This window comes from Poeciliopsis prolifica, unplaced genomic scaffold, assembly GCF_027474105.1.
Source record: "Poeciliopsis prolifica strain line A6 unplaced genomic scaffold, Auburn_PproV2 SCAFFOLD004, whole genome shotgun sequence".
Classification (NCBI taxonomy): Eukaryota; Metazoa; Chordata; class Actinopteri; order Cyprinodontiformes; family Poeciliidae; genus Poeciliopsis; species Poeciliopsis prolifica.
This window is the reverse complement of record NW_026562379.1, coordinates 10830967-10858822: the sequence shown is the minus strand read 5'-3', so window position 1 is coordinate 10858822 and position 27856 is coordinate 10830967. Positions and strand designations below refer to the sequence as shown.

Here is a 27856-nt window from a genome sequence, read left to right as displayed (position 1 = left end):
GGAAAACAAGAGTAGCTATAAATATCACAAATGGGGGAAACAGCTCAAAAATCAGATTTTCATGGAAAATTGTTTTAAATGAACAAATCCAACATTCATTCATTCCTTTCTACACCACTGAACTAATGAAATAACTTGCAAAGTTATGACATAGTTATGTTCACTTTTTTAAGTAATAAATCACAATGTGAATCTCAACTATTCATGTTTTTTTATAATACTTTATTTTATAAAAGTATTCAGACCATTTTATTATTGTATTCAATCATTCATTTATTTTCCTTGGTATTTTAATTTTTTTTTTTTATTGTTTTGGTTTGTAGATTCACTCATTTCTCCTTTCACACCATCAGCATGTCACATTGGATTATGGTATCCATTTTTAATTGTTATGTTTTCCAAGAGTGTTATAAATCTGTCAGAAGGACAACTATGTGTATGAATGCTTATGCAAAGCATTATATTTCTTAATAGTTCTGTCCTTTTTTATTTTTCATTTCCTACCAAATTGCTTCAAGTTTTCTTCCTCAGAAGTTTGTCTTCTACAATCATCCAATTTTGCTTGTTCTTTCTCAAACTTTTAGACAAAGATCCTGGAAACAACTGTTTTGCAGAACTCCTGGAAGGACTTCATGTTTTCTGTTGTTTCTACTAACAGTTCTCTTGCTGAGGGACAGTTTTCCCAAGAAAAATGGGTCAGACGTTACTCATTAAGGTTTGCAAGCAATCACTTCTGCTAAGAAAATCATTTGCAGACTAAGACTGGACCCAGCATTTGTTTCATGAATACAAATTACAAGCAATTAATTTTTTAAACAAGATGGTTTAGGTATTTTTTTTTCTCTAGTTGACCTGGAAAAAAGGTTGTGGTTTCAGTTGTGACAGTCACTTAACTTTATACATTGAACAAAAAGTTTCAAAAAGTATTTCAATAAAAAAGAATTTGGGTGAATTCTGTCATTTTTTGCAGCCCAGCTGTACAATGTACAATGCTGTCTAAATATTAGCTTTAACATGGAAGTCTGACACCTAGTGATATAGAAAAGTATTGTCTCTCCTTTTCTAAATCACTAGAAAAGAATTTAGAAAAACACTCAAACACTCTTGTTTTTGTGCCATTAAAACAAGAGACAAATATACAAATGATTGTTTATTTAATTTTATATATTCAAACTTCCTTTTTCTTTCAGTTGAAAGAACATATTTTTAAAAGTCACCGACAATAGTTATATTGTGGAAAAGGCAAAAAAAAGTTATACAAGGTAAAATAACATGGAAATGCACAATTCTTTCTTTTTTCAGAATGGGAAAAAAGTAAAGACAGTTAGACACGATAGGAAAAAAAATGCAAAATGTCAAATGGAGAAAAAAAAAGGTATATGTTTTTTCCTCTTATATCCCCACTTTTACACATCACACATCCATAATTGTTAAACGCTAACACCCAAAATGTATTATCAGGTAACAAAACAATCCACTGAAACGAACAAGAATCACGTCAGGAAACACGGTGAGAAATCTAAAGAAGTCAGTGACTCCGTTCCCATTTTCTCATCGCTTGTTCAGTACAGGCTCAGGTCTCACATTGGTCAGCAATGCTAGACAACTTTCCTGTAACTACTACTGCTATAATACCAGGAACTCAGAAACAAAACACTTTCACCCAAATTCCTGCCTCTGACTTTCTTTTTCAGAACAACCCCAAATTATTTAAGGTAGGAAAGAAAATGTTATCAAAATTAGATCTGGGTGAGGGACAAACTGTGTATTTCAATTTAAAATATCTGATTTCTTTTAAATAACTGTGCAATTCTTTTAGTAAAATATGAGTACAGAAAGGAATGAGTACATTCATTCCTTTCTGTCTAAAAGGAATGAATTGAGAACTGAGAGACAAGACTCTGCTGCACCTTCTGTGTGAATGAAGGCCAAATGTGAAGCTACAGCTCTTTTTTTTCTGATTATAAAAAAATAAACATATTTTAACTTTCACAGGATGAATAAATCTACATCCAAAAGCCCTGGGTCTACATTCTTTCCACTGTGCACCACCATTAAGGAGTTGTGTGTTAGAAACAGCAACAACAAACTGTGCAGGAATATGCAAATAAGGTCCATTTTAGACATTTTAAAGTGCATGATGTGCTTTTTTAAATCCTCACTGAAAGTCTGTCCCTTGGAGTACGTGAAGGCAGCAGAGTGTCGTCTCTCAGTTCGTGCACCTGTGAACAATTTACATTCAGTTTGCAGACATGGGCAGCTGAAAGTGATTATCAGACAGTTTTACAGATGGAAGGAAAGAGAATCATCCTGCCTGGATTCACCTTATAACAAGCTTCACTGTGTAGCATTTACAGTCAGGAGACTGAGTAATATTCAGCACTCCATGCTTCTGTTTTATTTGTCTCTCTAAAAGACAAAGAGTCTTTCTTGTCTGTGTTTGAGCTCATTACGTTCAGCTTTTTTCTCTGAGAACAATGAATTGTTATGGTTTTCTCTTTTAGGCAGAGGCCTGTTGCCATTACAAAGTTTTTAAAACAGTAAAAGTAATTCACAATGTTTATACAAGTACTTGTAATGACAAGACACTCACTAAAGAAGTACCACCCATCGTTCTTATTAAGGTAATGCTGTTTTAAATCGAGTTGGAGAGCTACGAGTGTACAGAAGCTGACTGCAGACTAGCTACTGGAGCTGATAGCTGCACTAAACAGCTATCAGCTCTTATATTTGCTTTTAAGAAGAGAAAGATAAAACAATATTAAAATATCCTAACATAAAAACTAAATGTGGTTGTGTATTCAACATAACAATTTTGGCCATGTAATACAATTTTGTGCTAAATATTTGTGCAAATACTGTGAAACTGTTAGGTTACCACACTGTCATACCAGCCCATGCCTAGTTGCCATCAAGCAAATTGCTGTTCCCAGGTTTATGACAAGGAGTCAAGCTTCCCTGAGCTGCTGATGCTGATGATGCTGTACATCAGGTTTTACATTGTGAAATCACCATGAAATGCATACAAAACAAACACTACATGAAACTGCAGCTACACTAACTCTTTGGAAATCAACCTGGGAAGGACAAAAATGGATATTTGATTTGTTTGTTTGCAGTACGACCACCTCAGCTGCACCGTGAAATACAAACACATTTCTGATGTTCTAACTAGCACCGTCCACAGTGTAGGAAATAGACTGGGTGAAATGAACACGTATTTATGGATGAATGTCCAGCGCCCATCACCGCACTGAAATACTTATTGTTGAGATGAACAAATACTATAATTTCCTTGTGTATGGACACTCCTCTGATGTTTAAAAAAATGTGCTGTCTATCTGCTCTAAACATTCCTTCATATTATTGGATCATGATTGAATATTATACAGACACCCTAATCTAAACTAAAACAATATCTGACAGGTTTGTCAAACACAAGCTGAGTGTAGATCTGTTTTCCTGCTCAGGAGGCTGAGTAAAACATAAACAAAGGATCAACACTGTCACTGGGATCATGCACCCACAATATAACACAAACACTGGGGATGCTGTGTTTCTTCAGTGACTTATCAGTGTGTCGTGCACTGATCTCAAAGCCGTTGCCTTGTGGGTTTCTGCTGAGTCCAACAGGAGGAAGTGGAGATGCCAGCACAGAGAATGCTGCTCAAATTTCTTTGTGTGTGTGTGTGTGTGCGCGCCTGTGCGTTACTCTAAAAAAGTTGAGTAAGTGAACAGGAATGCAGAACCACTGCCCTCTGCTGGTTAAATTCAGATCCACACTGTTGATTGCAGTCAGCTGCCATTTTCTGTGCTTCTGAATACAGAATGGCAGGGGTGAGAAGAAGGAAGAGGAGCGATTAGGGGAGAAGTGAACTGTCTTTTCTCTCCCTTTTTAGTCAGTTTTGGATCGTGATTGGAGGAACTGCCTTCTCCCCGCAGTGTTTCAGTTTGCGTTGGCTTTTTCACAGAGCATCACAGAAGGTGAAACTAGTCATCACAGTGTTCACGCGTGCAGAATCAAGAGTTTGATATATGTGTCCGTGTACAGTTTCACCACACGTTCATCCTCCTCTCTGTGCCTTAGCTTGTTTATTTCTAAAAAACAAAAATGTCTTCATCCCTTCTACACGCTGGCCTCCGGCGCGCTGCCGTTGTTCATCTTAATGTAGACTTTAGGGTCGTTGTTTTGCTCATCTCGCAGGCGCTGGAGGTGCCGGCTGTGGCACAGGAGGTAGAAGGGCAGGCAGAATCCCAGCATGCTCAGTACCAGCAGGCCCACGTTCACCTGAGCATCAGATAGACAGAGTGATAAATAGTGATGCAGAACAGGGAACTTTGCGCTGTCATGCTGGTGTCTCAGTGTGTGTGTCTTACCCAGAGAGGGTCTCCCTCCAGGGGTCCCACCATGGCCATGAAGAGAGGCTGCTGCAGCAGAGCGAACAGAGCGCTGATCAGGGACTGCATGCCTGTCAGGCTGCCAAACTGAGAGGATGGGTACCTGCAGAGGACAAACAGAATGTGAGCATATTTGGACCGAAATGATGATTTGAGAATTTCAGAAAGAGTTTTTGAGGAATAAATGCTTTTCCTATCTCTTTGTAGCCCCTTTTTTGCTGCAATCATCTTTTAACCATGCCCCACACTTACACAGCAGCATACAGGCCTCCAACAGCAGAGTGGATGAAGCCTCTCACTATTGTGTGGAGGACAAAGGACAGAATCTGTAAAGAAAAGAGAAAATAGACATGTTCTCCTTTACCGATCATTTTACAGCACAGCAGGTCTATATTTAGCACCAGCTGACTTTCATCTCTGATAAAGGCCATTCAGAACCAAATGGATAAATAAGAAGCAATATTCAATTTGTCCAGTAGGTGTCAGTAAAATACCAAGAAACATTTTGTTTCAGTGTAGTGCAGCTCGGGTTGAGAGAACTGCCTGTCTCTGCAGTGTTACCCCTCAGTGGAACAACATAGGCACATGTTTGGAAATGTGAATCCCCAAATATCTATAACATTGCAGAGCAGTAACACACTCACGCAAGCACACACCCACGCGCACACACCCTCCCCCCCCACACACACACGCAGTATCACACCTGAAGCGGGAGATTTGGTATGATGCATGTGGCCCCAAAGCCAACCAGCAGCAGGTTGGTGAAGATGAAGGCTCTAGTTGCGTTGATGATCTTCTGAATCTTTTTGGTTGGGCGCCGGGGCTGGCCAGGCTCACTGATTAGAGAGAGAAAAAAAATTATAAGATTAAATAAAATGTTTTAGGGTGGAAACATTTAATCGGATTAATGGTTTGTTGAAATAATCCACTAATTTAGTAATTAATTAATTGTTAACTGGATAGACTTTGCTGAAAGAACAACATATCCAGAGCAGCAGTTAATCCAAAACTATACAAAATATATACATATTGAATTAAAAAACCTTTTTAGTTTGTTAATGTGTTCAACCCAAAACTGCTCAAGTCATAGTTCTAGCCTCACCTGGTTTGTAGAAAAAAAAAATCTCCTATTATGCATCTTTTCTATTCAACTATTAATTGGTTAAATCAAAAAACAGTCAAAATATCAGCCCAATTTGTTTTAGCTCCAGGTGCAGCCTTTATTACAAGTGTTCAAGCGTACACTGAAGTAGTTTTATGTTAATGCACTTCAGCTAATAAAATGTTTATTTTATTATTTTAAAAAAAGGAAATGTATTATTTGTTTATTTGTATTTTTATGTATTTCAAATTTTGTGAAAAAAAAGCTAAAAAAGATGAAAAATTGCAAGACTGATTAATTGTCAGACTAATTGGTAGAACACTTAATTACTAATATAACTGTTAGTTGCAGCCCTGCAATGTTTTATCCTGTTTCTAGCTGTTGCTTCTGAAACTCTAAGAGCTTGCACTCTCACCTTTTGACAGTCTTGTCATTCTCATCCTCACAGTCTTTGAGCTTCCAGTCCATGACGTAGCCAATCACAGGAGAGGTGATCAAACACAGGAGCTGGAGCACGCCAAAAATGGAGGTGTAGACGCTCACTGAGGAACACACAGCAAAAACACATTTACTTATTATTCTTTCAGGCCAGATCCGGAGCACAACAGAAAAATGATGCATGATGGACAGCAAAGAGAGCTCAGGACAGACAGTGGAGGAGGGGAGGAATGGAGGTGATTAACTGGGCCTCAGAGCTCTTACCCACTTGCATCCTCTCCACTGTTAGAGCAGCAGGAAGTAGGCATGACAGGGATGTTCAGAAGTTAAAGATAAAAGACACACAGAGCAGCTTCTGCATTTTTATGTGCAGCTTATGGGTGGTTGCACTCACCAGTGTCCAGGTCTCCATCTGTAAGGGACTCCAGGATGGTGTTCATGGCTCCCATGTAGAAGATGAGCCTTAGCTGTGTAACGCACATGGTGATGAGGCTCAGCAAGAAGATGGGACTGAAGATGCTCCTCATAAAAGACTGGGCTGCAGAGGAAATGAGGCGAGATTTAATAAAATGCTTCAGATGAGTGATCAAAAAGATATGAAATATAATAAAAAGTGTGATGTTTGATTGGTTGTGGTGAGTGCAGGTGCTCACGGCGGGTATTTATTTGGAGATATTTCATAATTTGCCCTCAGTGCACCCAATGCGACTCTGCTCTCTATAAATTACTCAGTGATTCTGTTATGCAACACCCCCCAGGGCAAATCTTATAGCAGCCAAACCTTGATTTTATCTTATCCAGCAGCAGGATTCAACTTCTGTACTCATAATCTCTCACATTGTCTTCTGATCACATCAACAGCAATAAGCTGATAAAGGGAGAATACTTACTAAGCATTATGTGAGTACTGAGGTCAGAATGTGGCTCAGAATGTGGTCAGAACTGATTCAAAGTTAACTTTTCAGTTAACTTTTTAAAAGTGGTTGAACTTGTAGGAATGTGTCTAGTATCGCCCGGTGACACATTTTAATTATGGCATTATGCAGGTAAACAAATTTGTTTTCAATCTAATATTTGGCTATGATAATAGGGGTTTTATTCAACATTCATATTTTCTTTATTTTGATTCCCACAAAATGAATCAGATTGCAGCTGCTACAACATTTTAGATTTTGCTGGCACGTTTTAAAAATGCACACATAGCCTATTGTAAATTTGAACAAACTACATGTGTACACTCATTAACACATGCTTGATGAGTGGTGATAGTATGGCACTGTGTCTCATATTTCAGCAGCAGGAGATCATAATCTACCTTGCAGACAAGTACAAGCATGGCTGACTTTTGTTTTTCTGCACTAATGATAGAATGCTGCTCCAGTTGCTAATTTTCAAATGCATCTGTCTTGAAAAGGCTTCCAATTCGCTGAGTTTTTCACATTTTGTCACTTTATAACCTCAGACTTCAATGCATTTTAAGATTATCGGGATCATTTTAGCATATTTGGTGGACAGCTGTCAGTTGGAAGGAAACAGATGGTTTTCAAAATTTCCGCAACTAAAAATCTGAAAAGTGCATATTACAACCACTTTTTAGTCTTTATATTTTGCATGCAGGCCAAAATGTTGGTTTCATTTGACTAGAGTCAATTCTTTAGCAGTAAACTGAACTTTTTATATAACTCTTCCAAAAAGGCCAGCGTAGCAAAGTCAAATCAATAAATCAACTTTATTTATACCATTAGGTATAAATAACCTAATCACTTGGTAAACAGTAATAGTTTTCCAAAGGTCTGGTTGTCCTGTCATCAGACTCTCCCACCTGACCTGTTGCTCTTTTACAGAGTTACCACCAGCCACTTGGCTGCTTTCCTTACATTCCTAGCGGCCAACTGGTTAAGATGGACGGCGCTCTACATGGATTAAACGATGCTCTGTGAGATGTTCAAAGATTTATGTGTTCTTTCCTCCTGTTTGTTTCAGCCTATTATATAAAATCCCAGTGAAATACATTGACGTTTCCAATTTTAATCTAACAAAATGAAAAGTTCAAAGATTGTGAAAAGTTTGAAGTAGAAATTCTCATCTAAATATTTCTGTTGCCTTCAGGAACTATGGTGACACTTCTTAACCTAAATTAGGAGCAGGAGGATCCAAAGAAAAGCAGACAGTAAAGTTGATCATTAATGAAGCTTGTGAATACAAATGGAAAATGGACACTTCTGTCCATATGGTTAAGTACTACAACATCCAATTAGTGGTGAATCCAGATGGACCAGGTGGGTTTATTGCCTTGATCAACAGATACCCATGTCAGGCTAATCACTGAAAATGTTTGGTCATGGCCACAAGAAATTGGGATGTTTTCCAAGCCCTTGTAGTCATGAATTATTAGAATCTGATCATGATCCATTAACCCCGGCATAGGGCAAAGAATGAGCAAACTAGGACTAATTTGTTGCAAGTTTCCATTACAGCTGGGCTTTTAGAAACACACAAAATAAGAGTTTTTTTCTGAATATCAATCAGCCACAGAAAAAATAGGTCCTGTGTTATTTCCAGAGAGGGAAGCCAGTGGTGTTCACATACCAAAATAGTACACGCTGGTCTCTAACAGAGATTTTGTTATTACATTCACATAGTTTATGACTGTTACAAACATATTATGAGCAACTTTTAGATAAAGCTAGAAACTGATTAATAACTAGCTAATTCAGAAGACGGTCATGCTTCTTCTCTACATTATTTCCATTAACAGAATCAATCATTTCAAGAAACTCTTCCAAATGCAACCAGATTTTGTTCTTAGAACTTCCTTCTGCTTTTAATGTCTTTTATTTCTTTTTTGTCTATCCTTTGCTATCTACATTGTTCTATATAGAATGCAACATATAAAAGTGCAACATAAACAAAATTTACAATGACATTACATTACATTACAGTTCCGGACAGCTGCTCTCAATAGGGTATGCAGACATAAATATGAAGTGCACACATGTTTGAACCAGTTAACCCCAAACAATGCCTCTCTGGAGCTCCCTGCCAGAGTGCTACACCCGCTGAGCGACTTTCCTAGAAATTAGTCAGAAGTGGTTCTACGGTCTATTTGGTATCAAAAGGATCAAGAGGGAACCCACCAGTCTACCGCTGGGAGAACCTGACCCTGCGGAAGAATTTAGAGGCCCAGGAGAGGCCTGGAGGCATAGGGTTGACAGAGGTGACAGAGGTCGATGTAGTGTGGAAGTGGTGCAAAGGATTCTTCTGTAACTGCTGCATTGGCCAAGTCTCACTGTTTATTATGTAGGGCTTTTATAACTAAAAATCTGGTGTTTTTACACATTCTTTCCATAAAAAGAATGCATAAAGTGGTTGTCAGCTTGGCTAACTCATTATTTTCCCATTATTATTCTTTTATGCATCAGTTTAATTTACAGTTTCTATCACTAAAAGACTGAGTGCTAAGGTGTGTTGAGCAGCTAGCTGCTCATCAGGCACAGGCTGCACAGTAAAATTTAAAAAAATTAAATATTATTGTACAACAGTATCTAACTGATTCATTAAAAAGAGAAACGGAATAATTATTCCAACTTATTTTGGCTATAAGCTCCAGCTATAACAGCAGTTCAAGTTAAAATATCTATTGCTTTTATTGAGCAAAAATTTGCAGACTAAGACACTAAAATTAGTTGAGTTTATTTTGGTTCCTTAAAGAGTGACACTATACAACATGTAAGCTGGTTAATCAGTCAGGGTAGCTAGCTTGCAGCCAAATGGCTAACAAACATGCTAACTGTGTTTTATAAGCAGTATTACCTTATTAAGGCTAATGAGAGGAGCTATTTTAGTCTGCATTAGGCAAAGCTTCACTCTAGCTGGAGAAAGCTCGATGTTCTTTCAGTCTTTATGCCATGTCCATGTATATCTTGATATGACTACATGCCTAATTATTTAGTTGCCACTCGCTTGTTTGGATTAAAGAAGTTAAAATTAGCTTAAAGTGATATTTCATTCTAAGAACCTCAATCATGAATCATTTCCTTCATGCCTTATCCAGCAATCTGATAGCCAAGGTGCTCAGATGCACATTATTATTATTTTAGCTGACTCAAAATAATTGTGGATTATGCTATTCAGTACTGAATCATTTAGGCACATGTTATCAGTTTTATTTAGGGATTCTGGCTCCCTCTCAAATAAGCATGCTGTTAATATCAGCTTGTTCAGATCAGATGGGAATAAAGCCAAAAAAAGAAAAGCCGAGACAGAAATCCCCTTTCATGGCATGGCTTTGAAACCATGCCACCTTCAGAAATTGGTTACCTCTTACTTTTTACTACCAGCTTCAGTCTGCACCATTGCAGAATTTCAAAGTGAGATGTTCCTTCTGTGACTTACACTCTTCGCTGCCCTTGCCGTTGACCTCCAGGTTTACGGTGGACAAGCACAGTTTGTTGGCGTCCTGCGCTGACAGATCTGTGGACGGCTGCTGCGGCTGCTTTATTGCATTGCCCACACTGAGTCGGCGGCCCACCGTGGTCACCTGCCGGTAAAACTGCTTCCCGGTGATCTTGTGGTCAAAGCCCAGCCAGCTGAATTTGATCTTTACCCTAAAGGGATGCATGAATGGGTAAGAGACACAGAAGGTTCTTTGTTAGCCCATATATCTTGCAAACATGCAACATGACAGCTGAAAAAATATAAAAGTAAGAAGAAAATCTGAGCGCACAGAGAAAAGAGAAAAAAAAACTCCCTTGAAGAACCATAAGAAAGAGAGCAAATCCTGCCATTCTTCTGGGTTTAGGTTCTTTCCTCTTTAGGGCTCAGTGGGTTCAGCTGCTTTAGAGGATTTACCACATTGAAGTGAGCTGGCATATCTATGCAATCTGCTATGTGTGTATTTAAAGGCTAAAGTGTCAATGTCTTGTTTTGTAATGACCACAAACTACTGCGTATTTTAATGGGACTTTGTAAAACAAGACAACACAAGGAGGGGAATGACAAAAAGAATTTGGATTTTTTGTAATAAGTTCTGAGTGAAACTGACGAGATGATCAATCATGATTAATTGATTATTGAAATAATTGACAAATAATTTAGTAACTGAAAGAAAAACACCCTCAGAGCAGCAATTATTCAAAAACTGTACAAAAAAAAAATTTAATTTACAGAAAGTATTTACAGAGTGAGCATGTCTTTTGGTCTTACGTAAAGTCCATGTCCTCTGGACCTGGGAAAGGCTCGAGAGGCCAGTTGATGAAGCAGTTGAGGAAGACGAGGCCAGCACAGCCGGCCCAAACCACCAGGATGGAGATGAAGGAGGCACCTAGATCATAAATCACCTGAAGGCAGACAGACAGAAGCCAAACAAAAACATCATAATGGAAAATCAATAACACATCTTTTGCTGTCTTTTAGGAAAGAAATAATGGCTGAACAAACTGGAGAAAATCAAGAATGGCGTGAAGTTTGAGGATTTACCTTGATGCCAGGAAACGTGACGGCAGAGGAAGCATAGGATCCAATCATCAGGGCGATGAAGGTTGACCTCAGGTCTCCAAACATGTTGGGAAGCTAAAAAAAAAACAAAAAAAAAACACATGCACATATTTTTGATGGTCATATTTCTCTCCAAGTGAGATTTGCAGGATTAGAAGTAATCTGACAGGATCTTGGTGCATCACTTCTATTATTAATTTAATGCTGAACTGGAAGTTAACGAGCATAAATAAAGTTGTGTGATTCCACAAGAAAATGGTTCCAGTATCAACGTAAAACTCAAAGAATGCGCTGAAGGAAACTAGATTGTCGTTGTTTTTTTTAAATACTATTTTGTGCATCTTCATTGACATTTTTTAGTCTTTTCTGTCTCATCTCACCGAAGAATCCTCTTCCACATGTTTACTGTATCCTGAGTTTCAACCAGTCAGTCTTTAACTGACTGGAAAACACTTCCCTCTTTCTGGCTTCTATTTTCTTTAAGTCTTAATGAAACTGCTGATTATTTAAGGCACTTCTTAATAAATCACTCCGAATACAAATACACACCAAACTTTGTATAACTTTCCTTCTGTTTCACAATTGAGCCCAATTTTGTTGAATATTTTGTTGAATCAAAAGAAATTGTTGTGAAATGTATTCATTTGTGTGATTGTACAGAGACCAAATGGTGAAAAAGTTGAAGCAAAATGATTGTGAAAGTGTACTGAATGTGAGCTGAAGGATTAAAGATTTCAAGCTGATACACAAAATTATATCTATTGGATTTCCTTATCCAAAATCAGATTTTAGCTTGTGCTTGCAACAGCATCGGAGGCTCCACACCAATCTTTGTTAACCGACAAAAGGTTATTGATCGGAAAAGAATGTGGTAAAATACACTCATGTTGACAGATGATGTTGAATCCCACAGATTTCTGATTAAGCTGTTCAGTAGTGAACAGAACTGGGTGAATATCACACCATCTGTGTTTTGGTGTTTGCAGCAGTGGAGTGAAGAGAAAAGGCTGCGGTTGCATTAAGTCCTGCACAATTCAAAAAGAAGACACCATGTTCTCAACCAGACGAAACAGTGCTCTTCAGGAAGTCAAAAGCACAGAGGAGTGAATACATGCCTGAGTGGTTAATAATCTCTATGATGTATGTTGGCCCCTAAACATTCTTTGCTGTTGTACTTTTGTGACATTTGAACTATTTAGAGTGAAGCTACAGAACTCAGCAGCAGTGAAACAAATGAGGCTGATTGGTAAAGGCAGTATTGTGGGTCAAATATAGTTTTCCTATCCTTCTGTAATTTGTCATGATTTATCCATCCAGATAAAATGTTCACCACAGGTGCCTAGAGTGACCAGCTTCCTGAACCTGCTCAGCCCAGACAAATGTCATCCTTTGGACTAAATGGAGCGTAAAGTGAGATCCCAAGAATCACCGTAGGCCCCACAATTCAAAGCAAATTAAAAACTTTCCACATTCTCTGCATCAGGATAGAACTAAATAAGTCTAATTTGAAAACCATAAAGGGAGAGATCGGGTAAGATGCCTAACCTACGTTCTGACCCAAAGCTGCTTTTTTAGTCCGATATTTTTTTTAATTACTTTTTTAAAATATAGAACATTTAATCAGCTCTAGTGGTCTTTTTTTGAAAGTTGTCAAAAAGGAAAGTAGGTTGTGAGAAACGGGGACCTGCAGCAAAGGTCATTTTCATCAGTTACTTAGTACTTAAGTAACTTTTTGGATGGCTACGTTTTACTAGTAAAAATAGAAAAAAGTAATGATACTCTTGATTACAGTGTTTACATACTCTACCCTACTATGCACACAGCGAAGCTTTTTTTTTAATGTCACTCTGAGATTTTCTCAGGGTTACTATGAGTAACTAAAACCAGTGTTTTCCAAAAACATGTGACAATCCAGTCTGGGCTTCTGCTCAAGAAAGATGCAGCCTGGATTAATGGATTCGGTTGCGGTGTGAAATGTGAGTGAGTATGTAGCTGGGAGGAGCAGCTGCTCAGCCTGACGAGATGAAGATTAAAGTGTTTTTCTAGCTGGAGGAAAATAAACCAGATCAGCCAGGCAGTCAGTGGTCTGTAACTGTTACACATGAAGGAACAAAGAAACAGCTGTGGGTTCAGACCACAACGCAACAGGAACAGTTCTAGAACAGAAGAAACAAGTACTGGGATGAGATATGACTGACTCTGAAAATGCTTCATCAGCTGACTACTGTCTTTTCCTAAAACGAAAGTAAAAAAAAAAATTATTTAATGTGCTTACATTTAGACTCCATGCTGTTATTCAACTGTACAATTTTTCAATAAATTTAATGACTCAAACTGCTTCTTTTCCAAAAGTTAAGTGAATTTTAAACGCAATAGTTGCATGAGGTTGAATTTATTGCAGATTATTTTATCATCCACAAAGGGTCAAAATTCTGTACACAAACTCCAATATGAGATTATAGCCCCACTAAAGTCTCTTGAGGCATCAACAAGCTTCTGGCGTCATTTGAGCTCAATATTTGATCACTTTTCCTGGGAATAAATAAGTACTTTACAGGACTGAGCAGGAGGTTTAATGTTATCCTCTTTTATCCGATCCAAAATCTGTTTTGATGTGTGTTTGTTCATTTTTCTGTTGAATATTACAGCTTTGATAGAACAATAACGCAACACGAACAGGGTACAGTAAAGTTTAATGTTTCAGTCGATAGCTGTTTTAGGATGTTATCACAGTCGAAGACATGAGGCAACTCTTTGCACTGAAGGTTAAAATTGCTAGATAATTCTAGATCGCTCTGATCTAGAAGCAGAGCAATTTTTTTTTTTTTTTGCATACAACATACAGTATGAGTTAAAATCATTAATTTTGAATCGCTGCCTGTCCCCAAGGCTACCTTAGTCTCAAGGTGATTTCATGTTGTGAATTCCTACTAGATTTTCCAGAAGAGAACAGTAGCTTGTGTTGGTGACTTTTAATCATCGAAGGAATGTGTTTTCTATGTTTCTCAGCCTTCAAAGTACACCATGTGACTCCTGATCAGTCTTTTAAAGTGTTTGTTTCGGAGATTTTGTCCCTTCTTTTACCTCAGCTGCTCTTTTCTAATTAGTCACTTTGAGATGTATTAACACCTCTATTAGTTTTGTATCCTGTGCTACAACACAAATAATAGGTTTGGGATGTTCTTCTGCACAGATACATCTATTGCTTCTTGACAGAGTAGTTCCTTTGTTAGCTTTCCAATAAGTAGATCCAATGCAGGAAATCTACTATTTTGCTTAACCACGCTTCTTAAATTCATCTTAAATGTGTTGGTTTTTTCAGAGCTTTGCCAAAATTGCAGTGCTTCTCAGCCTCCAATTTGTGTTTCGGCTTTTATAAAGGCTTATTAAAATCTTATAGATTTTCCTATTCATCTGCCTTAAAGGCAATTGAGCTCTGACCAACGTATTTGCATTTTCCTTGTCAGCTGAGGAGTTATTAAGGCTCTTCTTTATACATACAGGAGTTTTTAAACTTTAGCACCAGCTCTGTGTTTTGTCAACCATCACTGTTCAGTTGAGTCGCTGCAGGCGGAGGGAACGACTTAAATATCTGTGTTTTCAGCACTGTCATGCAAAATTGTATGCTAACTTGGGTAGCAGCTCTTTTTATACCTTTAAAAATATTTTTGTTCTGTTTATACTGGCTTGTTAAACAACTCTACACTTTAATCAAACTGTGGTTTGTTTGCCAAAAAATGTGCGGTTTGTTTGGGAAGGTGTGAAAGTGCCATCGAACTCTGATGTGGACCAAAAAAGTCAATTCTTGTCTACCTAAAAACTAAGGTCTCAGTTGAAGTGAACTCTAGTGCAGTTTGAATGTATACATGAATGCTAAGCAGAAGCAAAAGCATGAAGGGCAATATATAGCGCAGGGCATTTGAGGTAAATACAAGCAAAACATACATGAGTGCCTAGCCGTAGCAAAAAAAATGGTTTATGGTTTTTGCCAAAGAAAAAAAAAAGGTGAGGAGGTTAACAGACTTTTAAAAGGGCCTGGTAGTTTGGTTCAACAGTGTAGTGTGAAAACGAACTGCACCAACTGAAAATGTAGCAAATGTTGCCATTTCGGTCTCCAGTCGAACTGAGTCTACCTGACTAACAGGTCTTAAAACACCCTAAAAGCAGCTGTCAGTAATGTTTACCTGCTTCAGTCCTGGTGAGCTTACATTAGTCATCTTTTGAGTGAGAAGGCTGAATGTTTGCATCCTTGATGCAAACAGAGGAGATGAATGTGTGTGCATCATTCATTGTTATTATTGAGAGTATTTCAACAATTCCTCAGACAGAAGTGACACTTTCCTAGTCGAACTCTTGTCTCAAACTGGGAACATGTTCTGCAAACAAGGTTTTCTGTGCATATTTTAGAAGTAGGATAAGGCTGTGTGCTGAGTGCTGAAAACAAAAGTGAACACAGCAGATTGCATTGTGACTATTAGACCAAGGAAAAGAAGGGGAGACATGCTGAGCCACTTAAACTGAGTAAAAAGAGGAAACTGGAAACGGCTGTGTGAAAGGAAAAAAGTCAGTAACGAAAGGAGGAAGAAGGGATTTTTTTGTTGCTGCATCGAGTGGAAGCTTCAGCTGCCAGAACCAGCTCTAACCGGTCCTGTCCTGACGCATGAAGCGGGACTCCTTCCATCATAAAGAGCAGCCAAGTGGACTGGAAGATTAGCAAACACCAGCTGACGAACAGCAGACAGCATGCCTCCATTGACCTGACGTCAGCTTCTCATCCATCTTAAAACACATTCCTCTCACTGCAAGGATTCCTTCCGCATGAGATTACAGCCGTCATAACTCTTTGGTTCCTCTATCCAACCCTTACATCCTTAATATAAAGACTAAATTCTTCTAGCTCCTTCTACTTTGGAGCTCATTCATAAATACTTTGGATGTCTTAGAACCATATCAACTTCTGCTTCATCAAAAGGGTGTGAGGAAGATGATCACTTGTGGGACCATTTCACACGGTCCATACATATGAAATATGGTTGGTGCTGGGTAACAGACAGAGCCTCACATGTTGCAGAGAGGACGCACGGATGTACTAAACGTCTACCGTTACCAGCATAGAGGGGCTTCTATTTGAGAGTTTTTTTAAATGAAAAAAAGAAGGTGCATTTTCCACAAACAGAATAGGACGTCATTCCATCCAAATACAATCCATTTTTTCCTTAGAGACTAAATGTGGCCAAAGAGAGGGGAGGATGAGGTAGTGATGATTGGGAAAATAACAGACAGGGTAGAAAATAATCCAAGAGAGAGAGACTACATTTCTGCAACATTTGACTAACTCTAACTAATGATGATGTTGGATTCGGAGATCCATTCACATAAATTACAAAAAAGGTTGTTAAAGCTGTCACTGTTGACTACGTTTAATAGAAACAAATAAAAACAGCAACTAATTAGAACATTTTTCCAGGACCAATAGGAAGCTGTAAACCACAGCCTGTGCAGACACACCTGCACACACAGCAGATTGCACAAACTGTTGCGTACCCGTGACATGCTTTTAACAGCTGCATGTGGGTCCTGTCTCGACAAGACAGAGGAGGCTAAAAGCAGGAGAGGTGGAAAACAAATCTAAGATTGGGAGGCAGGGAGTGGCAGAACAAGACAGACTGAGAAACAAGGGTGGGTGTGTGTTAATTCAAGTTCCAGCATAACAGCAGAACTGGGTGGAAAATACTCTTGCTGCAGCTTCCTGTTTGGTTCTTCCTCGCCAATATTTCTCTGAGTGTGTGTGTATGCGTGCGTGTGCGTGTGTGTGTTGTGACAAACAGAATGTCCATTCTGCCACAGTTCAAGGAAAGCGATATCAGCCAGAAACAATGTATCACAAACCCAAATACAGATTTTATGTTAAGTGTAACTCTCATATTGTTGTGTGCTATTAAGGTCGATATGCATCTGGCAAAATACAATAATCTGTGTTCTGTCTGTGAATGAAATAGTAATGAAGAGTTTTCTGGCTTCAAACCACAGCAGTGAAAAATAGATAGCTGAAGCTGCCTCCATCCTCACATGGTATCTCCTATGATGCAGCACAATCTGAGTGATGATATCATCCCACCCATCATATCTGCTGATCAGTAAACTGCTCTGCTATGCACACATCTGCTCTTCCCTTTCTAAACAATTCTGCACCGCAATCCCTCATGTATCTTCTCATTTCATCTTCCTGTCTAAAGTACGTCTCTCCATCTTCCCTATTCCTTGAAAGTGGACTAATGCACTCTCCTGTCCCACTTCCTCTCCTGTTCAGCTTCTTCTTCTAATAAGACAATATACAAGAAAATTACACTTTCTAAAGTATTTTAAGACATGTCTGCGATTTATTCAATCTTCGAGAGAGTAAAAATTTTAATAATAGGAAGGGTGAACAAGTGAACTTTTATTCTTTTCTTATCTTGATTTACACCGAGAACGCTCAATCACAACAGCTTGACATCACCAGCGCTCCCAATATATTTGATGAATTTACATCAAAGGAATTGTAGAAAAAGAAAACAACGTCTCTTTATATCTCTTTTAAATTTAAGTCTTTAAATGGAAATCAGAAACAGTCACAGGATTAGCAGGTTAAAGCTTCAAAAAAAATTTCACTAGATTTCTAGTCAGCTGTACCCTCAATCAGAAAATAGTTAGAAAGTAGACCATATATTCTATACTGTTTCCAGGGACTGGTTTTATTGAGCAGACATTAATGGTTCTACAACTTTGAAATATTTTACCTTTGAATTTATTGCATGAATATGTCTAAAGAAAAGAACTGTGCAACAACCCTTTGAGTTTTACAACAAACATCCTTATGATTAGATCATGAAATGTTCACTACAACGTCCTAAAACAAGATAGACGGCTGTAAAATCGAAATTTTTGCCGTTTTACTCGGGAGAATCACAATATTTCCCCTTGAGAACAGAATCTGGAGCCCTGCTGTGAATGTATAGATTGTTACACATTCTAACAAAATCATTGTTTTTAGGACAGAGGAAAAACAAATAAGTAAAACCTTTTTGCCTCTCTAATTAGTTCTCCTCTGCATTTGCACTTATGAGTGGAACTAAAACAGGAAAATATAACTTGTTCTTACCGTCAGAGAGGTAAAGGTCATACACATGCCCCCAAATCCATTCATCGCCAGAGCAAAGAAGATCAGGATGGAAAGATCTGACAGTAAAACAGGACAGATTAGCCAAGTCTGGCTTGACTGAATAAAATGTAGATATTCGGGATCATGGAGGACCAAACAGAACACAACAAGATACGCACTGTTAGGATCGCTTGCACCATAAGCAATCAGGAGGCAGGACAAGGCAAAGCAGGCACTGGGAATACAAAGTTTTAGTTATGCATAAGAAGAAGAAGACATTTTTAACGAAGAGGGAGTTCATTCTCCATCCTCACCTTCCCAGAAGTCTTAGCTTACGCGGGCCATACTTGTCCATGACAATGCCCAGAGGCAGAGTAATGGCTGACAGCAGAAAGGAGCCCACAGTGAAGGCCAGATTCAGCATCTCATCCTGGTCTTTGCAGATAAGCCAGTTATTCATCAGCAGGAACTCCTCTGCCTCATCGTCAGCCTGAGACTGGGATGAGTTGGAGATGTTGAGGTTGGACGAGTTTTCTACAAGAAAGGAACAAGGGAAAAACTTTTTTCTTTACATTCAAGTGTACGTATTTTTTACTGTTACATTTTCATCTCAACTGCTTCTAAAACAAGCAGTAGCAACTGCCACACCAGCGTCTGTGCTGTGCTGCTCGTATGTTTCAAGTATTGCTTACTGGGGACCAAACTTCTGTTACCTCACTGCCAATGTCCCTTACAGCCGACTAGCTGATTGAAAAACCAATGAGTAAACAAACCAGAGGGGGGAAAACTCAAACCTGAGTATACAGCCCCCAGAAATAGTCATCGTCTGAACTTTGGCATGGTGGAGGGAACTTTTTGTCTCACTCCCTCGAAGCTGAATTACTGGTAAACACAGTCCACTGAGTTCATTTGGAGTCTATTTCTGTCCTGATGCTCTATCGCTATGTCAAAATCTGTTGGTATAAACAGATAGATGGTGTGCTGAGAACACAGCTGACAGGGGAACAGCTCATCCCCCACCTTGACTTGCTTGCTACACAAATGTCAGAGAGCCTCATGGAGAATCTACATATCACAGCCCCTCCAAATGCAGGGAAACAATTTTCTAGAGACAATTATATTCCAGTTAAGAGCTTCGCTGTCAAGAGCAACTGAGCTCTTAACTTTATCTAATGAAGAACACATCTGAAACCAAGTTTCCTCTCTGTGCTCGGGCAGAAAACATAACGTTGGTTTCGCTCTTCGCTGAGTCAGCTCACAGTGAAACAGGACAAGGAAGATGTTGACGCCAGCAGCCTTCTGGAAAAGGGAGCTGTGGGTGGGTTCAGAGCAACAGGAAGCTCAGATGTCAGATGAAATACTTCCTGAAGTAGAAAACTTGTTTGTGTTTATAAAGGTTTAAGTAGGCGAAAGGCTAACTAGACATAATGAATATCTGACTGCTGCAGTGTTTGAATGCGGATGCATAAATTCACAGAGGGATGTGAGAACGGTGGATTTTGGTAGGCTGATTTTTAGTTCCCACAACCAAAGCAGAACCGAGGTGACCAGTCATCAGAACCCAGCAAAATGACTGATATAAATATGAGGAAGTGCTTTCCATCAATATTCAGTCAAATGCAGCAATTGTCTTGTAGTCAGACAGGATGGATAGCACCTGTAAATGCATTTTGTACAATTTTGCAACAAATTCTCAATTAGATTTAAGTCTGAAATAAGTGTGATGGGGTATAATTACTTTTACTTTTTAAATCAGAGTCACAGACTGAGGTAGAACAGATTTTGCTGTGTCAAATGTTAAGACATTTCATACTTTAAATAGCATCTTAGCACTACCAAAGTTTAATTAAGTGTATCCAGTTGGTATTTCCAAAACTTAGGTGAGGGGAGTTTAAAATAGAAACTTTTTAGCATCAGCTGGATGACTTGTTCTCCTAGGAAATCTGGTATTTGAAGTGTTTTTTGAGCATTAAGTGCTGACTGTGTGGCTAAGGACAACCAGCAGCATCTGTCCCTCGGCGGCTCCGCCTGCTGACTAATCAAATGATCGCAGCAAACCTGAGTCAATAGGGGAAGAACCCTGCACACACACAAACACACAAAGACCAGGCAGAATCAATCCTCCTCAGTGAAAGGTCTCTTTGTGTTTACTGCACACCTACTAAACTTTAGCGAACTCTCGTGTCAACACCATGAAGAAAAACCAGCGAGTCTGTCTCTTCACGTGACCTTTTCTTTCACAGCTTTGTCATGTGCACATTTGGATTAATCATGAGGAAATTGTGCCAATAGAAAGATACCGCTCACAGTAAAAGTTGAAACAATGCTGTGACAGAGACACAGTCAGAGGGGAGATGTCTAAGAGATAAACTTAACAATGGTTGTTTTAATAAACAACAGAGGGAGGAAAACCTCCCAGAAACAGGCTTCTGTTCAGACAAAGTGCTGTACACAAGGATATAGACATTGTACAAATTAAAAAAGGACTTACTAGATAGTTATCTGAAAGCCCACATAGAAACAGACATTTTAACCATTCAAATGTCCCATGTTTTTCCTTGGTTAAAGACCTTCTTCTTTTCGTCAGAAACAAGCTTTTCATATGACTGATGATGAATATTAGAGCAATGAGGGACACTCTGAGATGACACAGAGCTTGCTTCATGAGTCAAGTTAGAAACATAAAGTGTTATGCATTGTCTAACCTTTAACACAGTTAAGCTGGACACCAGCAGAACAACCACAAAACAAGAGCGCAGCATTCATGACTGTGGTCTCATCAAGACGGCAGTCATTACGTTACCTTGACTCGTCAATGTAACAGTCTCTTTAGCTTAAACAGCATGCTTGTCTAAGCATGCTGTCATGCTCAAACAAGCATGACAGCAAGGCCACATAATAGAAATAGACACTGAGAGGTACAAGAAAACAAACCATAAATGCAACCCACGATGTGTGCAGGTTGTTTTTCTGCTCATTCTGTGACTGAATCTTTTTAATTATTTCACTCTATGTCAAATCTAAGAACGGTCTTGCAGTCGTACGACTTGAAAATTTAGGTCAGCTGTAAATGTCTTGGGGCTTTAGTCGGCAGCTGACTACATCAACAGAAACCCCAGACTAGACTTCCACTGGTGTCAGTCAAACTTCCCCAAAAAACAGCGATTTTAAGGCTTGAATGTGGCAGAGTGATGGTTTCAAGGCTTGGTTTTAGATAGTCTGACAAAACAATGTTCTAGGGAAGTATTAGGAAAACCAAAAAGCTGCAGATATGCTGTACAATTATGTATGCTTATACATTAACAGAGGTTATTATGAGTTAATAAAAAGCCAGTAGCACCACCCACAAGCATATATGCTGTGACATTTCTTGTCACAGCACATTTCTTGACACTGGAGTGATCTGAACTTTTGTAGGTTGAGTCAATGTAATCTGTCAATCATTCAAAGATTGTAGGATTATTCAGGTGCTACTTTTCTACCTTCCAAAGCAACTAGATGTACTGCAGTGCAAATTTTAGCTTGTACACCAACAAGAACAAGTGACTAATTTCTTTTCACAGGTCTCAATATAAACTTTGACATAAGTGTTACTTGCTCACCACAGTCTGACATTGTGAATTTTAACTTTTATTTAACAGGTTTCATTTACATCTAATTTAAGGAACCAGAAGAGTCAACTTGTATTCAAGGAGTTAAAGAAGTATTTCAGGCTGTCTTCTTTGAGCTACAGGGAGCCAGTACAGACTTTAAAACTGTGGAGATGTGCTCTACTTTCCTAGTTTTTGAGAGAACGCAAGGAGCAGTGTTTTGGATCAGCGGCAGGTTTGTGACAGATTTTTTTAGGCAGACTTGTATGTTTACAATAATGCTTTATTGTAAACATACGATAGGTTTACAATAAAGCATTATTCACCTGGTTTCTTATTAAAACCAGGTGAATCCATGTTTTTTAGGTCGTCAGTTTGTGCTACAATAAACCTACAAAAGCATTTTTGTAGGTTCCAACTGAAGGGAACATTTTCAGTAAACTTTTTGCTGGAAAATATTAATTAGTGGAGGCATTGTACTTCTGTTGGCTTTAAATGGTTTTCTTTATTAATCAAATCTTAATGTTTTTTCCAGTGCGCCATCACATGGCACTAAAGTAGACAGAAAACTGAAGTGGAGAATAGCTAAAAGCAATTTAGCTGAAGGTCAGAGAGTCATCTGAGAGTAAAGGATAGAAAAGACCAACCAGTTTCTTTTCCAGTAAAGCTCTGCTGATTTTACAGTTACATTAGTAGAACAAAGGTCTGCTTGTTACAGGCCTCATAGAACAATGACGGTTATGCACATTTTCATTTAGAGCAGGTAACTGAGATGAAATCACAATAAGTCATGCCAGTATGTTTTATCTCTGGCATGACAACACATGAACTTCCAGCCTTGTATTATACGGTAGATTGATAGAACATAGTCCTTGATAAATGTCTGTCAAATGAAGTTGGTGTAAAACTACAGCATCACTTCCAAAAAATAGGCCTTTATTCACAGAATGTAAAAGTACTTATCTGAATGTTCTCCTTTAGTGCAAAATAAGAGCTGTTTTCTCCCAGCAAATAGTTTGAAGAACATTTTAAACATTTAAGACTCTGCTCTCATCAAATATTATGATAGTACTTGAAAAAATAATTACTATGACTAAAGATCAGATAATACACACAGATAGGTGAGAGAAATGTAATCATTTCATACAAATAGCAGACTGCGTTTCTATCTTTCTCCATTTGCAAAACTTTGAAAAATGCATAAAAATAAATAAATAAATAAATAAAAATACAGTAGGAGGATTAAAGAAATCTACTAAGCCAGAGATCATGTCGTTGATGGAGCTAGACCAGCTTTTATTTTATATTTGCGCAAAAACACCAAGACAAAACCCCTTTAAAGCCTCATAAAAGGCCCATGAGTGCAGCAGCTCACCACATATCCTTTGATCATAGTGAGCAAGGGACAGAAAGAAATGATAATTGAATTATTTTTGTTTTATTTGACCATTCAGAGCTCCGTATTCAGCTTATTAAGAGGCAGTTCATTGTTATTCAAGATGTAAATAAGAGTGCTCATAAGTTTGCTGATAAATCTGATACTTGCTGGTATAATTACAGAAAAATCAGTGGATTTTTCTGTAATTGTGGTTTGCCCCAAAACCTGCAGAAATTCAACCAGCAGGTGTTGCAACAGGCCAACTTGGATAGTTCTCTCATTGTTGCTTTATGCAAGCTCCATAAAAATAACTTGCAAACTCTAAATTAAATCCAGACCGTGTTTTATGGGAAGATAGAGAATGAAAACAGACTGGCTGCAATTAAAATACACAAAAAGCCTTGCCTGTAAACAGGGGCGCAACTGCGTACAATTGCACCCCTGCGTACAGTTTTGCGGCACTGCCTGTATTTCTAATGCATCACAAACAGCCAAAATCAATGTCATTTATTAATCTGATAACTTCACAATACTGCATTAGACATAACAAGGAAAGACATCTGCACCAATCTAACCCCCTGGTCATAAATGATAACTCAGGTAAAGGCAGACACACCTGGAGCTTTGCACATGTAGGAATAGAAGCCCTCAGACTTCAGCATGATGAGCAGGGACGACCAGCCGAGCAACACAGCAGAGAAGAGCAGGTTTTCAATGACTGCCGTGACGGCCATCCACCAGCGGCGTCTGAAAGCTGTAGCGAGGGTTGGAGCCATTTCTGCTAGCCTAGAGGCACACTGACCGGACCTGATCTAAGGGAGGTTGCAGCTGCCTTAAAGACAAGAAGAGGAATAGACAGAACAGAAGATGAGTCAGAATCACATTAAAATATGTCAAAATGTCGACAAGAGAAGCTCTGATCTCACTTTTCTTATTAAAACCAGGTGAATCCATGTTTTTTAGGTCGTCAGTTTGTGCTACAGTAATTTCCATTTATAATATTTTTTTCTCCCCTGCCCTTAAAAAAAAACTATGGAGTGGGGCGATATAACTTGGCTTCATTTGTAACAAATCTAAGTGACCCGCTGAGTAACTGGAATTGAGAGACTTTATTTATTATTTGGGATTTGAAGCAAGTTTCTTGAAGCAACAGCATTAATTTCCCATTTTGCAAATTCATATTCATATTTTGTCCCTATCCACCTTCATTTTGTATTTAAACCATTTTCATGTCAACTCATTTATATTTGGAGTTCAATATTTTTTCTGAATTATAGAAATCAGTAGTCACTAAAATATACGAATTTTATATACAATTAGATTTTTCCCAAATACTAAATTGGGGTGTTATAATTGACAGATTGACACCCTGATTAACTCAAACTAACTCCCTTTCTGCATAAATGATCTATTGAAGTTTTCAAAGATTCTCCTTACATGAAGTGCGCTATTTGTTAATAATCAAATTAACAAATTTAACTTGGTGTCTTAATGGAAAACTGTTTTTCATTAAGACGCTTGTTTTGGATTAGGATGAGGGATGATTCAAGAATTGTAGTATGACCTCTTTCAAAAGATTTCTAGAACAAATACTTGGGAATTACTTTAACTAAATAATATATTTCATGTTTTCAAACTGCCTGAACAACAACAGCCTTCAGGTGACTTTTTACGCAACTACCAAGTTCAACTCTTTGTTCTCAGCACTGTAATGATGGAGAACAACAAACAAGCGAAGCCCCAAATCCCACCTTTAAATATTTATTACTACGCCCACATAGATGTCCGATTGGCTGCAAAGTTTATTATCTCTTCGCTTATTGGCTGCTGGGGACATGGCTTGAAGTTACTACACGTGAGTCGGTTGCTGCATTCTTGACTGATGGGAAAAGGTTGCACCGAGATCTTTTACTGACAAAAACAGGCTGCTAATGTTAGCGCCTACGCCCCAAATACTCACGTACAGAATTAGCTTTCTCGTTTTAGATCAGTGAAGCCGTACTCGGTGACAGAGCGGCTCTCGAGGTCAGCGAGATAAAAAAGGTGGCACCGTAATTCCGTCATGAAAAAACACTCCACTTTAAAGCTTATCGCATTTTATTTTAATATTATATCCACGAAGCGTGAAACTTGCATGTGCAGTTAAAGAAAATGCAGAACGACTGAGTGCAGGGGATCTTTCTTCTTAAGAGAAAACGTGTTGTTTACTGGAAACTGCACGGAACGTGAATGCAGCGCGAGCTGAAGCCAGTTCGAACCGGTAGGGCGCGAGACTGCTCTGTGGCTGTGCACGAGCGCTGCCGTGAAGATGCTGGCGGTCAGCCGCAGCTGTCAGAGTGTAGGTGTAAAGAAAGCACTAGTTTAACTGCACTAGTTTAACAGGTAAGGCTCATGATTAAAAACAAAAATAGTAGTTTTCGACAAAGCATTTTGTCAGCAGAAAATTAGTACACCCTTTGTGTGCGCGCGTTTCTGCATAAACTAACTTTTTGTCTCCCCCATGTGAACAATAAGCAACATATAAAATAACAAAGGCGCGATTTTCCTCTCATTTGGCATACCCTTTATCGCTGTGAGAACAATTAAGGAATACAGAGCTGGAGGAAACGCTGCCTTGAAACTGGTCTAAACTGGACTGAAATCATCTGCACAATGGCCCCCCTTCCTCCCCTCCATCACACCCATCCGTCGCTTCCTCTGTGAAGTTAACGACGACGAAAACACAGCGCTTCCGCCGGGGACGTTTTCATGACAGAAACAAGCATTTCTTATTTCCGAACGCGAATACAAATATATGGCGAGCCTCGACGCCACATTGTATCAGTCTTGAAAAGAAGCAGATGTATTTTAATTGACGTGTCGTTGTTCGTGGACTTATTCATTGGATGTCGATGCTTTTATTGTGAAAGCATTTCTTAGCTTTTGTAGGATTTCTTTGCCTCTTGATGGAGCAATTAAAAGCGCTCAGCTGTTCAGCGATAACAACAGCAGCGAGCAAAACATCCTCCTCCTGAACAAAGACAGTTCATCACGGGCAGAGAAACGCAGCCAATTTAAATTATATAGTTACATGCTAATATTTTTAAAATACACGATTCGCTTTTTCTTCTGCATTTAACAAACAACTTCAATGCAACACTGAAAAATGTCTGACTTCCAGAGTCACAGATAACTGTCAGCCTCTTTAACTAAAAATGGCGACAGTGAGATAATTTTACCGCAGTATATTTTTCCCCCTATAGTTAACAATGTTAAAGACCAAAAAGCGGAAGCTGTCTGTGCACATAAATAGCCACAGTCCTGAAGTTCATGCAGTGTTTTCGGACTGTTGCGCCGTCATTTAACGCAACCATGAAGCAGAGATGAAGAGGAAGCGACTCAGGGGTGACCAGAAAGACGCAAAATGCCTCTAATGTCATTACACTGTGCTTTCTCAAAGCCAGCCGCATTAAGAGACATCCTGTACTCTTTTGTCGGGGCTCCGCTGTGTGTGTAGGTGTGTGCGTGCGTGCGTGTGTGTGCGTGTGAATGCGGACAGCCTCACCTGAGCGCGGGGATGCTCGGGCTGGGACAAGCGGGACAGCTCCTTCAGCCCGCGGCTCCAGGCGTCCCTCGCTGACAAAACAGACCAAGCAGGGATGGACGGTCACCTGCGGGGATGTCAGCTCGCTTTTCTTCTCTCACTTGGTTTCTGTAATTTTGCTTCTTCTTTCATTGCTGCTGTTTTTATATCAGCTGCAGCGGCGCCGCACAAACAGCCGAGCCTCCGTATTGGTCCGCGGCTGGGCTGAGAGACCACCCTCAACCAACCATATTACATGTGTGCGGTGTTTCCCAATGTTTTTGTTTCGCATGGAGAAACGGTTTTTTGAGAATGACTGGCTGAAGGGATAATTTTCCGAACCAAAACAACTTTTAAATCAAAGCAAAAAAATTATACCCTGTGTTTTTAAAAATATTTGCCAAATAAGGAAACGTCAACAAAGACACACCAAGAAAAACTAAATTATTTTATTGCACGAAAGGGACTTCTTTAATCTCTGCAGCTGACTTTACACATACTTTGCTTATTTTTATTTTTCATACTTCAAGCATCCAGAGTGGTTTGTATAATTTTAGTTTATTCCGACACTTGTAAACACTTCCCTGTGCTGTTGATGTTCCTAATACTCCCACCGTCCTGTGAGTCGACACCCTGTTTACAACGCTTCTTCATACCAGAAGTGTAGTTCTTAGAAATCAGGGTTCACATGTTCGGCCTGGAAGAGAAAGAGGGGGTGAAGACAAGTCTGTCTCAAAGTGGCCATCTAGTG

The 27856-nt window shown here is 38.9% G+C and overlaps 1 protein-coding gene across 1 annotated transcript; it reads right to left on the bottom strand.

Annotated features, from left to right (window-relative positions):
- Positions 1-1137: 1137 nt before the first annotated feature.
- LOC129359012 (large neutral amino acids transporter small subunit 4-like) lies at positions 1138-27415 on the bottom strand. Its single transcript, XM_055028339.1, has 14 exons — positions 27088-27415; positions 24160-24375; positions 18890-19109; positions 18755-18810; positions 18576-18652; positions 11417-11509; positions 11144-11277; positions 10334-10545; positions 6333-6476; positions 5916-6042; positions 5102-5234; positions 4651-4724; positions 4378-4501; positions 1138-4288 (listed from the first exon to the last, which is right to left on the bottom strand). The coding sequence occupies exons 2-14, from the start codon at positions 24317-24319 to the stop codon at positions 4127-4129; spliced, it is 1716 nt and encodes a 571-aa protein (XP_054884314.1). The 5' UTR covers positions 24320-24375; positions 27088-27415; the 3' UTR covers positions 1138-4126.
- Between the last annotated feature and the right edge of the window lie 441 nt (positions 27416-27856).